General features: G+C 43.3%; 1 protein-coding gene across 1 annotated transcript in view; it reads right to left on the bottom strand.

Moving 5' to 3' along the window:
- Positions 1-6,740: 6,740 nt before the first annotated feature.
- Positions 6,741-14,348, bottom strand: part of DRAM1 (DNA-damage regulated autophagy modulator 1) — a 36,398-nt gene continuing 28,790 nt past the window's right edge. Inside the window, exons 6-7 of the mRNA XM_012650274.1 lie at positions 9,503-9,595; positions 6,741-8,949 (exon numbers count right to left, since the gene is read on the bottom strand). Coding sequence (XP_012505728.1) covers positions 8,905-8,949; positions 9,503-9,595 — 138 coding nt within the window. The 3' untranslated portion in view covers positions 6,741-8,904. The remainder of the gene's footprint in view (positions 8,950-9,502; positions 9,596-14,348) is intronic.

Raw genomic sequence — 14,348 nt, 5'->3', positions numbered from 1 at the left:
GATAATTTCTTTCTATTTTTTTTTAGTAGAGACGGGGTCTCGCTCTTGCTCAGGCTGTGTAACCATTTTTAAGTGTATAAACTAGTGGCATTCACAATACTATGCAACCATCACCACTACCCATCTCCAGAACTTTTTCACCATCCCAAACAGAAACTCTTACCCATTAGGCAGTAACTCCCCACCTGTCCCCCGGCCCCAGCCCCTGGTAACCTCTATTCCGCTTTTTGTCTCTGAATCAAAGTACTCTCAGCAGATTCTCTTTTGCCTCTGCTGCAGCACACGCCAATCCTTCCAGGAGTTGTGCCTGTCCCCACCTCGCCTTCACGTAGCAAACTCTGTCTCTTCCCAGTTTCCACCGGCGTGACCAGCCCTTGGGATCTGAATCGAGTGCTTCAGCTGGTGTGGTTCCACGGACCAGGGCTTCAAAACCTGACATTCACTGCAATCACCCAGGCACCTTGTCAAAATGCAGATTTGGATTTACTGAGTCTGGCTCCTCAGGGCCCTGAGAATCTGCATTTCTATGGAGCTCCCAGGTCACGTTCATGCTGCACCTCCCCGGACCACACCTTGAGTATCAAGGTCATAGGGTGCAGTGCTTCACCATGGCACATTTTACTGCAGCATCTCCTCGGCTGTGTCTGCACTCCACTGTAAATAAGAAACCTGTTGTATTTACTATTATATTCCTAGAATGTAGCATTGTGCCTGACTCAGAGTAACACTCAATAAATATGAATAAATGAATAGATGAGCAAACAGGCTGGAAGGATAAAAAAGAATAAGATCTGTGTAAAGTTTTATAAGCCACACTAAGGAATTTAAAATTTATCATGAAGTTACGAGCAGCCACCAGAGGATTTTAAGAGGGTGATACATCAAATGTTTGTGTGCAGTGTGTAAGATGTGTTAGAAAGGACCAAGACTGAAGCCAAGGAAAAAAAATAGCAAGCTACTGCACTAGTCTAAGCAAATAAGTATGAAGGCCTGAACTAAGGCAGTGACGGTGAGGATGGAGAGGAGGAAGAGGATTAAGACCATAGGCATGGATTGGCCAGACATCCCCCATTTGCTTCAGACAGTTTACCCTGGGTATTATTCTTAACAGTGTCCCTTTCACTGCCCCAAATGCCCCTGGTTTGCATGCCCTGGCTTGGGTGACAATTATCTCTTCACTCTGTACATAGGAAATAAAGTTACTAGAACATGGGAGGGGGTGTTGAGCAAAGTGGGAAGTCTAGAATGACTCTGGAGTTTCTGCCCTGGATCACCCAGTGGATGGTAACACTGTTGACCAAGCTAGGCAATCCAGGAGAAAAAGCAGTACAAGAAGTTTCCCTTTGAAATAAAAATATTTAAGAGTCATCACAAAGCATTGAGTCAATTGCAGTACGCAGCATGACAAGAAATTTCAAAGGGGAACACAGATGGCTGAAGGTTGGAACACTCATCGAAGGTATCACCAAATGAGAACATCGTCCCTCCCTAAAGCTCTGACTTAGTCCCAGAGCAATTTACTACATTAGGAAACCTGCCCTATCTGCTGTTCATTCCGACTGCAGATGGGGTGTCAAAAGGCCAGCTCATTCTGGTTATGCTTCTGACTCCCCATTTTCTTCTCCCCAAGTCACTGTTGTGAATGCTCCAAACAACTGGATCACAGTTGACCATGACCAACGAGACAGTCAATATAACGACCTACCATGCCAAGGCCAGGTTGAGTCTGAAGACCACATCCCTTGGTTTGACTGTCTTGAACCAAAGGGCAGGGAACACCAAAACGCGCTACCTCATGTATAAACCTCATCACCCAAGGTCCTTACTAATCTGTGTTCATGCCTGCCAATACCTCGGCTTTTCTCTCCCCCCCAATAACATGTCAGCAACTAGGTAATTAATTAATAAGCCTCAGAACATACCTTCGCTTCTTCTCCTGGCCAGAGACCTGGGATTTTCCCGGTTTCGATTTCAAGGTGGCTCTTACTTAAGGGTTCCAAATGCAGTCAAGCGGAAGAATCAATTTACCCGCTAGAGCCCTTTGAGGGAACTTGAAAACAAAACTGTAGCTTTTCAAGTATTAAGAGGAAATGAAAGACTGATCTAAGCTCAGTATTTATTTTAATACATGTGTTAAAGGTTATATTAGCGGCTGTCAAAGCTCTGGCCAGCTCTAAATACATCACTCTTCGCCTTAAATCAGATGTCAGGGGTGGCACTTGGAACTTGCTACTCTTTGGGCTGAGCCTGAGCAAAACGATGGGTAAAGAAGGTGAAGTTTGTCTTCCAGGCTTTCCTGTCCCTCGTGCTCATATTAGCCTGATGAGCAAGGGAGAGCGAGAGAGCTGGAGCCCGCGACCCTGCGTCTTTTATCACTTCCTGCTGGCACTTCTGGCCCAGAAAAGACTATGTTGTGTGCTGGTGATCTGTGACAAGACGGAGGGCTGCAGGGGTCAAGGGGGAACCGATTTAAAAATGAGCAAAGGATTTGAATAGACATTTCTCCAAAGAAGATACACAAATGGCCAATAAGCAAGTGAAAAGATGCTTGACATCATTAATCATTAGAGAAATGCACATCAAAACCACTATGAGATACAATCTCTCACCCATTAGGAAGACTACTATCAAAAAAGGAGAAAAACAAGGCCGGGCGCGGTGGCTCACACCTGTAATCCTAGCACTCTGGGAGGCCAAGGTGGGAGGATTGCTTGAGCTCAGGAGTTCAAGACCAGCCTGAGCAAGAGCAAGACCCCATCTCTACCAAAATGAAAACAAACAAACAAACAAAAAAAAACCAGCCAGGCACTGTGGCCAGCCCCTGTAGTCCCAGGTACTTGGGAGGCTGAGGCAGAAGGATGGCTTGAGCCCAGGAGTTGGAGCTTGCGGTGAGCCATGATGATGCCACTGCGCTCTACCCAGGGTGGCAAAGTGAGATTCTATCTCAAAAACAGCAATAAAAAAAAACAAAAACAAGGAAACTGAGCACCCCTCCTGACACCCTCCCTTCTTAAAAAATAAAATAAAATAAAATAAAATATTGTTTTATAAAAACTGAACACGAGGACTTCTTTTCCCCAGCCTAGTGGCAGCCCAAATGGTCTTCCCCTAGGCCCCAGTATGACTTTCCCCTGGGGAAGTCCAGAGAGATGCTTCTTTCCAAACAGAACACAGCCCTAGTGCATCTTGCTGCACCACCCAGAGGCAAAAGATACTAGGAGTGGAGAATCCTAAGAAGCCGCACCTCACCAGAGCCTTAATCATGCTGAAGGCCCTCACCCCCAGCCTCACTGCCCGGTGGAATGGTGGCCACTTCAGTGCTCCTCTGCAGGGGTGGTGATGGGCGCAGGAGAACTAATCTCCAGCTCCACCAACAATCGGTGCATCATACAAGCCCTCTCTTTACTGTTTCTACTCCTGATTCCCGCTACCTGTCACCTGCCCCTCCAATCTTACTTAGATGCTCGGACTTCAGCCAGGATCTGCCCTTCTGAGGCAGAAACCCAGACATTTCACCCATTTTTCTAAACTTGCCAATTTAGGAGTTTCATTCCTCAGGGCCTTATACTATAAAAATCTAACAAATTAATTCGTGTTCATAGGATAATGGTTGACAATCATGTTGTCAGCATGGAAAAGGCTGACTGTAGGAGTCACAGCCCTGGGGTCACACCCCACCACTTGGTACCTGGTGACAACCTCACCACACTTTAGTTTCCTCCTTAGTAAAATGGGGCTAATTATGAGGAAATCCCCTCTCACAGTATCTGCGACATGGCAGATGCTCGATCAATGCTAACAGACCCTGAGTGATTATAGTAACAAACAAAGAACTGAAAAAAGAGAAAAAAAAAGGAACCTGAGTGATAATGAAGGCAGGTAAAGAAATATCCTTAGTTTTTAAGCAAAACACCCGGTACTGAAAAAATTATGATGCTTCCCCATAGGTAATTCCAAATAAGATTTTCTTTTTCCAAATGACATAGAAGGTGTATTTAAGCGACATGAAAGCTGATTGATTATTTCTAAGTCCCAAATGATCTACAGCAGAGTCCACATATGTGCCGCCTCTACAGTCACAGATGCTCTCAGGGACGACTGAGTCACAAGAAAAGGTGAACTTATATTCAGCATCCTCGGTTTAGAAGGAAGTGTGTGTAACTGGGAAGATTTCCAACAAAAATATTCAAGTAAAAGGTTCTAAAGGCAAGATGACAGTATTTGTCAAATTACAGACGCAGTTCCCAGCATCCTACTCATTGGAATTTCTCCTACAGATTTCCTTGCACATGTGTGAAATGATGGATTTACTTGTAATTGCAAAAGCTTTGAAACCACACAATTGCTCATCAAATAGTGAACTCGTTAAATAAATGATGGCACACCCATACAATGGAATACTGTCCAGGTATAAAACCAAACGAGCAAAATGAGGAAGATTTCTATGTATTGATAAGGAAAACATCTCCAAGACCTTCAAAAATGGAAGGCTCAAAACTGTTTGCACAGTATGCTGTATTTGGGGTAAAAATTAAAAGAAAAGCATGTGAAGATATTTGGTTTTGTTTGTCTTTTCAGAAAAATCTGATAAAAAGTGGATACCTGCAAGGAAGGGGTAAATCGCATAAATGTGGATAGAGGAAAGCAAAAAGGTCTTTGATAGTATAACTTTTCACACTGTTTTGAGTTTTGAATCATGAATATATTACTCATTCAACTTTTTTTTGAATAAGAACAAATGGCTTGGAGAGTAAGGGCTGTGAGTGGGGACAGCTGAATCCCATTTATCTAAAAATGATCTTTCTACCCTGCATGGTGATTCCAGGTGACAGCAGTTTACTATATTTTCATAATGGGGGAACTCTTGAGTCTTTGTAATCAGTCAGAACTCTTGCAGGTATAAGCATCAGAAATCCCAACTCAAGTTTACTGACGTTAAAGAGAGATCCCATCAACTCATGCGACCGAGAAGTCCAGAGGTAGAACTGGCTTTGGAGACGGTAAGGCACAGAGCAGTGCTTGTTGCTGAGAGGCTGCCTAAATCACAGGCCTTCCAGGCACCCCATGGCACCTTGTCTGAAACCACCAAGCAGACTGTTGGTGTCTCCTTCAGCATTTTCCAAGCACTGACTTTGGAGGTTATTGCCACCCAGTAGGAGTCTGGGACCCTGCTGTCCTTCCTTTCAGAAGATGAATCTGCTGGAAGTGACAAAGGAGAGTCAGAAGCTTCCCCTCCAGGGCTTGAGGCTGTGGTTGCTCTCTTGTGCAACAGACACCACGCAGATGCATGACATTCTGGACCGGAGAATGCGGGGCATTCAGAGCCAGACCAAGAGTATGTGTGTGGGGAGCCGGCTGGGCTTCCAGGCTTGCCAGAATCAGGCGGTGGGGGAGAAAGGGATACCACTTATCTTCCTCCCACTCTCCTTTCCTCATTCCAGGCCCAAACACCAGACCAGCATGTCTCCAACTGAGTAAAAAACGGGAACATGGGACAATGCCACATGTAAGGGATGTCAGGAAACCCAAACACAGCATGACACGGATGTACTTAATTTGGTTTATAAAATGCAATTTCTGTGGAATTCTCTGTGTTAGTGTTTAAAAAAAAATAAAAAAGGCCCACTTGATTAGGAATCAGGAAAACAGAGTTCCAGACTGGAATCTGTTGTCATCAGGCTGCAGAACTGCTTGCAGGTTGCCGAATCTCTCTTGCGTTGTTTTCTTATCTGAAAAATGTGATAATTAACCGCATGACCAACCTCACAGAGGCTAAATAAGAGCACAAGAACCCTGAAAAAATATAAACATAACTTGAAGTTAACAGAACGTCTCTGTACTATGTTAATGGCTTACATTTACTTTTTTTTTTTTTAATCTAAAAAAGTCATTGGCAAGTATACTTTGGTTTACTCTGAAACAAGTGAGGTCGGCTTTGGTTGCAGGGGGGACTTTAATTCCATAGCGGAATCTGCTGCTTTTTGTCTGTTCAAGATCCATTTCCCATCCCTTTCTTCAGAGAAACAACTGTCACCCACCATCAGCCCAGTAGTTTGGGTGGTATTGACCCTTCTTTGCCCCAGGGGTGGACACGTGATTCAGGTCTGACCAATCCGAGCATCATGCTTCCCAATGGGTATGTGACCCAAGCCAGCCAATCAGAGACAATGTGTTTCAGTTCTCAGGCCTGGTGTTGTAACTATGGAGAGGTCTTCCCTTTCCGCTGGATGGGTCGTAGGCCTGGGAGGTTCTAGATGCCCTCTCACTTCCACCAGGGGAAAGCCTGCCTGAGAAGGAGGCCAGTAGGGAGGAAAGCAGAGCTCAGAGGAGGAGAGAGGAGAGGGAGTCCTGGTGGCACTTTTGGACCCAGCCATTCCTAAAGCCAGCCCCACTCCTGGACTTCTCAGGTACATGAGGCAATAAAGTATAGATTCCGTTTTTTTCCTTCTTGTTGGATTTCTTATGCCTTCAACTCTAAGAGTCTTGACTGATACAAACTTCTGAGGCTAATGTTTGAGAACCTCTACTAAGATGAACCAATCGTGCCCACACGAAAGCTACATGAATTAAGAAAACATAAGTTTTAAACCATAATTTTATGAGGTCCAAATGGATCTGAAATCATCTTCCAGATAAGCATACTTCATAGTAGTACCCAGGCAACATGTTATAATTTAACAGAAACACAAATTATTAAAATAAAGAAATATTTCTTTTTATTTTACTCTTTCAGCCACAAGGTCCAAGGAAATGCAAGTTCATGGAAATTAGAAATAATAACAAAATGCGGGTAAGACCAGCTTTAGAGGTCGCACGGAATCAGCAGAATGTCATTGTCTGGAGTGATGTGGGGCCTTCTCAGTTTGCCAAGACAAGTGTATCATTTGGTCTAGACCATGTAACAATTTCTGTAGTAACTGTCCAGGATGAAGAGTTGTCATAGAATGGTGTAGCCAAACAACTGAAGTGTTTACAGTACACAAAGCAAAACAGTCAACATTACTGGGTGATACAGACTATTTGTTTATCATTAAATTAACTAGTAAACCAGAGTAAATGCCATTATGCAGCACTACAAACATCCTAGTCATTCCTTCATTTGTTCATTCATTCATGCATGCATGCATTCAATGAGTATTTATTGAGCACCTACAGTGTACCAGGAGGCACCGTGTGAAATGCCGGAGTTACAAAGATAAAGATTAAGGCACATACTCTGCCTTCAAGGAGCTCTCGATCTAATTGTGCAGAGAGAAGTTGGAAATGAAGAATGATAATGCATCATGAGAAGTGCTGACAACAGAAGTCTGTTCAAAGCGAGATACAACCATGGATTCACTCTACCATAGGTTCCATGGAAAAGGTATTGATATGTGGCGTTCCTCCTCCTCCTCAGAATAATGATGCTTGCCGTAACTTGGATCACTGTCTTTCAGTTCCAGTGGTGCAATGGGGGTTCACAGCATTATGACAAGTTACAGCGGACCCAGAAAAGGTTAGCAGCTCCCACCGCTAGACACACAGGGGAGACACAGCCTGTCGTTGCAGGGGTGGCTGACTCCTGCTGAACCTCACGCCTGTGCCCACCCAGCAAACAGTTAATGAGGAGCTGCCACGGACTCCCCACACCCCTGTGCCCTCCAAGGCTGCCCAAATGGACGGCTCTGCCCTTGGCATGTGCCCTTAATGCCGGCCCCACTTGGCCAGACAAGGGTTTAAGCCCTGGGGTCTTTGAAAAAGAGTTCCTTCTCATCACCTTTCAAGCCTATGCCTTAACATTTTAAGGGCTACTTTTTCCTCTGGAATGACTTGCTTTTTATTTGTCTTTCATTATTTGGGTAAAAAGGTGGAGTGTGTAGGTCCTACTTAATGAAAGGGCCTGCAAATTCCCTGCAGTGCTGTGGACATCCACCCATGGGCATTAAACAGCACCCAGAAACTTGGGCCACCTCCTTCTCTCCTTGCTCCTTGTCTCACTCTTGGGCCTTTGTCCTCTTTGCATGTTTACTGGCAAAAAATGAATTTTAGATGTGAGTTTCAGCTTCTGAGTCAGACTATACATCAAGTTATGCCAGTGACAACAAAGGACGGTTTTAGAATTTCTCATCTGCCTTGCTGAATCCATCCCACCTGGAATCACGCCCACTATGGACTGCCAGTTAGCAGCAAGGGTATTGTGTCTCGGCCTTTGGTTAAGATCAAGTATAGCAGCAAGGGTAAAAGCTGCACCCTTTGAACAGGGAGAAATGAGGAGGCAGGATTCCAAAACTGAGGTCTCCCCTAGTCACTTAGAGTTACTGTGCATGGTAGTACAAAGACCTGTCGATAGTAGCATTTGGTTAGTTCAGCTAAAAAATCGGAGTATCTTAGTGTTAATTTATTAACTAAATCTTTGTGATTTGGGTATATGATCATTATAAATTCAATTTTATAAATTTTCTCATAATAAAAAATGATACAGTACATTCTCTAAAAGTGAAATTAAAAAATGAATATCCCCTGATTTTACTTTGTAACAAATGTACTAAATTTAAAGCCCTCCTTTAGTGTATTTCCATAAATCACTCACACACAAAGAAAAAGCAACAACAGAATCTGTACAAAAATAAGAGCTCTCCATTTTCTGTAACACTTTATCTTTTCTATTATGAATCTGTTAATATAAAAAAGTGTCTACTTAGAAAATTGTGAAAACATCGCTACAATGTCGTAAGTGCTCTACATTCTCTAGGAAAACATACCTTTGAAAATAGTACAACTATTGGGAATTCTTAATGAAATTCAAGTCCTGGATGTGCCGCAGATACACTCTAATCAGGGCAGCATCAAAACCCTGCCTGTCCTCTGGACCACTTCTAGAAATTGTCTGCGACATTCACTGAGTGAGATACAATTCTTCTTTCTTCAAATGTCACCATTGATTTCTGTGGATATCCTTAGGGTGACACCCTATTTTTCAAAAAATGAAAAGAAAAACATTTAAAAGTTAAAGAATTCCAATACTAATGACATTTCCTACAGCTTTGTGCCACCTAAGAGATGACCTCACTATGGTTTGTTTTTAAAAAGAAATATTTTCTATTATTTGGAATTAGTAAATGAGACTTCCTCAAAAACAAAACAACCAGGACATGTGACTATCAACATCAAATGTCAAAGGATCATGAAAATGTCATTGGTTGGGAGAGCTGTTAAAGATGCTTCCCTTCGGGAATAAGCTAATAAACTGAGTTGCACAATACTTACATGTTTTTTCCAAACACATTAAGAGTAAAAAGAAAGTAATTGCTCTTTCTAAAAATGCAACTGGGCACAGTGGCATGCACCTGTAATACTAGCTACCTGGGAGGCCGAGGCAGGAGGATCACTTGAGCCTAGGAGCTCGAGACCAACCTGGGCAACATAGTGAGATCCCGCCTCAAAAAATAAAATAAAATGCAAGAAATTTTCTGTGAATTTTTACTAATCCTAATGCATAACTTTTGAATTGATAGATACGTACCTGAAAATCGTGGATGAATGTTAGGAAGTAGAAAATAAAACCAAAGGCCACTGTCCATTCACAGATCGCACTCACTACGTGATATACATAATCCTATAATAGCAATGAAAAAGAAACAGAATGTTCTGACTTTAATATACATACTGAAATAACAATGAGAAGGTTAGAGTAGAGGAAAAAGCTGTCCCGTGAGCATAAATCAGAACGTTGGGGAACTACAGTAAGCAACGCTCTGTAAATAAATGCCTGGGCACCCGCCTGATGAGAACACGAGTGCAATTATTCCAAAAGTTCTCGCTGTCACATACTCTGGTTTTAAGACTTCCTCCACAGAACTTCAAAAGGTAGAATAAGGACTACAAAATGGCTGACACTGGGAAGCAAATTTGGACTCAGGCGAAGAAAGAACTTTCCATACAAGGCATGACTTGGTCTCCCTCCACTGGGAGTCCCACAGCCGAAGGACACACACTTAATAGCGCTCCTGCAGCTATTCCAAAAGATAAATGTATGCCTCTAGTTGAAACCGGCTGATTAGCCCCACTAGGTTGTGTGTTTCTCTGTTTCAATAGAAATTGTTAATTCAGAAAATAGTTCTACTGATCATTATAAGGTAAATATATCCACAAAGTAAATGCTAATAACAAGACATCCACACGTTAACTGTGTATCTTCTGGGGGTAAGAATGAGAGAACAGAAGTCAAAAAGGAGAATGGCTTGAATCAGAGGTTCCAAACTCAGCTGCCTACCGAGGCCAGAAAATTAATAAAAATAAATAAACCTGATTGTGAAAAGAGAGGGAAGATAGGGAGCCATCTCCTGATTTTTTTAATGGTGGTAACTAATTTAAAAGCATTTTTCAACTTTGTGTAAGTCAAAACGCATGTCTGCCTTAGCTCACATCCATTCGAGGCCTGGGGACTGTCCGTTTGCCTCCTCTGGTTTCAAATAATGGCTTAATTTTTTTTCCTACTTCACTTTCTGCTCTGCTATAGGCTGCAAGTGTGAGTAAACAAATGTGCTGCAATCCAAGTCAGTTCTCTGGTGACAGTGTTTTTTTGTTTTTTTTTTTTAATTGTGTTTTCATCCACAAAGATTTGATGGAGACATGTCACACACTCACAGACATCGCTCTTTGCTTTCCACCCCAGGGATGTTGTCATGCGCCCGTTGTTCTCATCCTAGGCCACCCTGGGGAGACCCCGACTAGCCTTCCTTAGGGAGTAGAGAACAGAGGATTCCTCCTTTTGGTGCCAGCACCAGGAGACCCGCCCCAACCCATATCATGCCTGAACAATGAAGATGGCTTCTAGAAATAGAGACAGAATTGGGTCGGGGCGTGAGAATTTCTTTGGCATGATATTAATGAAAGTGCATGGAACCAGTCTCGACTCCTCCACTACACACGTGTGAATGCAGGCAAAGCTCTAATCTCCTTGCTAAGTGAAAGGAGACAATGACATTCCAACCCTCACCCTCCCTACCAAGTGAGTCAATGCACACATGTGCTGTGAAAGCTCTCAAGCACCATACAGAAGTTTGGGGCAGTACCTAAATGATTATTCGGTGAACTAATGTCAAAGGTTTATTTTTTTTGATTTTTTTTTTCTTTTTTCATCCGTTGATATTCGGGACAGAAGGCAATACAAGAGTGGCAACCAAGTACTTTTCACATTTTTAAGATAGAAAGTGGAATATAAGAGATTTTGAACTGCCTGGGAATGGGCTTTGACGAGCCCTTCCCGGCGGCTGATTTGTGGTGGAAGGGCGCCCTCCGGTGGCTGAAGCGCGAAGCACACCCGGGCAAGGCTGCGGTGAGGTCTCAGAGCGGGTCTCACCAATGGAAAGAGGAACTGAACCCCCTTCACATGCGGCGAATTCCCCACACCTCAGGGAGGAAAATGCCTTTCTTCTAGGTCTAACCTATTAACTCATTTGGCCATTTGAAAGTTATGCTCAAAGGAAACACTTTTTGAACTCCTGTCTGGATCACTGTCTTCCTCACCAGCGTCCGCCCCGCCGTCTGGACAGGCTTCCCCAACGCCAGAATCCTCGGTCCTGGGAAAGCCTCTGCCCCGCGCCCACTCCAGCCACCACTGCGCTTCTCCTCTTCCTCGCTTCTCCTCTTCCTCTCACCTCCGGTCCAGAATAGGACTCAGCGAACACGCGGTTGTAGGTGAATGAATGGACCATCCCCCTCACCATTTCTTTAACCTCTTGCAACCAATTGGCTTCTAACCCCAACATTTTATTAAACCTCCTTTTGAAAAACATGAGTGACTCCTTTATTGCCCAAATTGCGAAATTGAGGGACTTCATTCCTAAAAACTGTTCAGCTACATGTGCCATGGTTAACCCTCTCCCTTTCCCTTGAAAAATGTCTTTTCCTTATTCTCCGGGATTGTACCTTCTCTCACTCCATAGTTATTATAGAGTTAATTGCTGTTGCTTCTATATTTCCACAATATGTTGTTTGGACTTCAGCTCAGCATTTCTTTTATTCTTCAAAGTATTACCTTTAGCAGTTGACAACTGGCTGTTTGCCCCTCTGAACTATAAACGTCCTTGGGGACCCTCTATCCCATGGCCACCCTTCCCTCCACCGTCTCCCAGCAGAAGAGTCAATGAGGTTGACTACACAGCACAATTCTGGTTCTTCTCTCTGGTCCATGAATCCTTCTCTTTAATTCTCCTTGACTGAAGACATTCCTTCACCTGCCCCCTGGGAGGATAAAAAAGCCTCCTGCTGTTCTCTCACTAACTCTCTTCTCTCCTGGGGCAGCGTTAATTCTCCTATATGGCATCTAGATGAACCACCACTACAGGTATCTAACTACAGGAATCGATCTCAATTCCAAATATTCAGTTCCATGTGTTCTGATGTTTAGTCTAGAAATTATCAGTCACTCTACCCTATGCTCTGTCGACTCACAATCCCACCAGAGGTCTAGTTCCATCTTTCTAACTGAACATTTCACCTTGATGTCTCACAACAGCCTGAGTCAATGATTCTAAAACCAAAGTCATCCACTTCTGCCTACGAAATTATTTATCCCTATTAGAGACGTTACCTGGTCAAGGGAACAAATTCTTTAGTTCACCCAAGATAAAAACTTGGAAGTCATCCTTAATTCATCATGCCCCTTCATTCTCACGTTAGTCACTTGCCAGCACCCCTCAAAATACATTTCCCCCATGGCTTCCAAACTAGGCTCATCTTGATTTGAACTGCCTTCTCCCTGCCCTCTTAATGCTGAGCTCTCTGTTCAATCCTTCCCAGGTGTTACTTCTGCCTAATACTCAGCCAATAATATTCTTTCTATTTACTTTCCTATTCAAAAGTTTTCCAAGGTTTACTCTGGTCACCTACGTCAAGTATGAGCCTCTCTGCCTGCCTCTTAAAGAAAGCCACTACTCCCTTGTAAAGTTGTCTCCGACTACATTTATTTCTCACTCTCTCCTGAAATGAACTATCCACTACACTGGAGTTGATCTCAACTCCTCTGCTTTTGGCATTCCACACATCCTTGGGCCTCCACACAGGCCTCCACAGGTCTTCATTCACACTGTCCCCCTACCTTAAGTGTCCAACCTCTTTTATTAAGCATAGATAGTTGAAATGGTTAAGAAAGAAATCAGGGGGCTGGGGACAGTGGCTCACGCCTGTAATCTTAGCACTTTGGGAGGCCGAGGCAGGAGGATCACTTGAGGCCAGGAGTTTGAGACCAGCCCAAGCAGGAGCAAGGCCCCATCTCTACTAAAAATAGAAAAATTAGCTGGGCAGTGTGGCACACACCTGTAGTCCCAGCTACTCAGGAGGCTGAGATGGGAGGATTGCTTGAGCCCAGGAGTTTGAAGTTGCAGTGAGCTATGATGACACCACTGCACTCTACCCTGGGCAAGAGAGTGAGACCCTGTCTCAAAAAAATAAAAATAAAAATAGAATAAAAACTAAAAATTAAAAAATAGATTTGTGTTGGGTAATTGGGTATATAAGTGGAGCCCTTCCTTCCTGGCCCAAAGAGTTTACAAATCAAAGAGATTCACCCTACATCTGACTGTGGGAATGAATGACAGCCCCCTGCAGGCCGGCCTAATAATGCCAGGGGTTGAGGCTCCTGCTTTCCGTGGACTGTACTGTATGTAAAAAGGTTATAACAACCATTTAAATTGAACTTAAAATGCTGAAGAGAAAGCTAGAGGGAAATGGGATGCTCTAAAAAGTCTACAAAAAATTAGAGATTCAAAGTGTTAAGCCAAGCAAAGTTTGGAGCCTCCTCTGAATTCAGTCTGCAACCCCTCCCCCCGTGTGTTGCCAAGCTTAACAACTTCTCGATTTCTCAAAATAAAAGTAGAAAGCGTAGAAGAGTCTCTGATCATTTCATCACCATACTTCTAACAGCTTCAAAGCCTCTTATTCTGGGGATATGTTATAGACAAGTAAAAAAAAAAAATAGAATGAAATCCTCTTAATTCTTTCATTTATTTGCTCTTTAGTTACATCTGGGGTACACCAGGTACATGCTGGTTTGAGGGGTAGAGAGAGGGAAAACCCCAGCGAAATAGACTTGGTCTCAACTATCAGAAATATCACAGTTGGATGAAGCCCAGGGAATGTGCCATGCTAGAGAAAAAAGAACAGCGTCCAGCGATGACTCAGAGGGAAAATTATTAATTCAGAACGGAATAGGGTTTGGGGTATCAGGAAAAGCTTCGCTGAGTTGAGCTTAATCTAAGTTGTGAAGTTCGAGGAGCTCTCTAGAGCAGCACCATCCCACAGGAATATAATACGTAATTTTAAATTTTCTATAATGGGGGGAGAGGAAGTGGAAAATAAATTTTCTA

This window comes from Propithecus coquereli, unplaced genomic scaffold (genome assembly GCF_000956105.1).
Source record: "Propithecus coquereli isolate 6110/MARCELLA unplaced genomic scaffold, Pcoq_1.0 Scaffold316, whole genome shotgun sequence".
NCBI classification, from domain to species: domain Eukaryota; kingdom Metazoa; phylum Chordata; class Mammalia; order Primates; family Indriidae; genus Propithecus; species Propithecus coquereli.
This window is presented reverse-complemented; position numbering and strand designations above follow the sequence as displayed.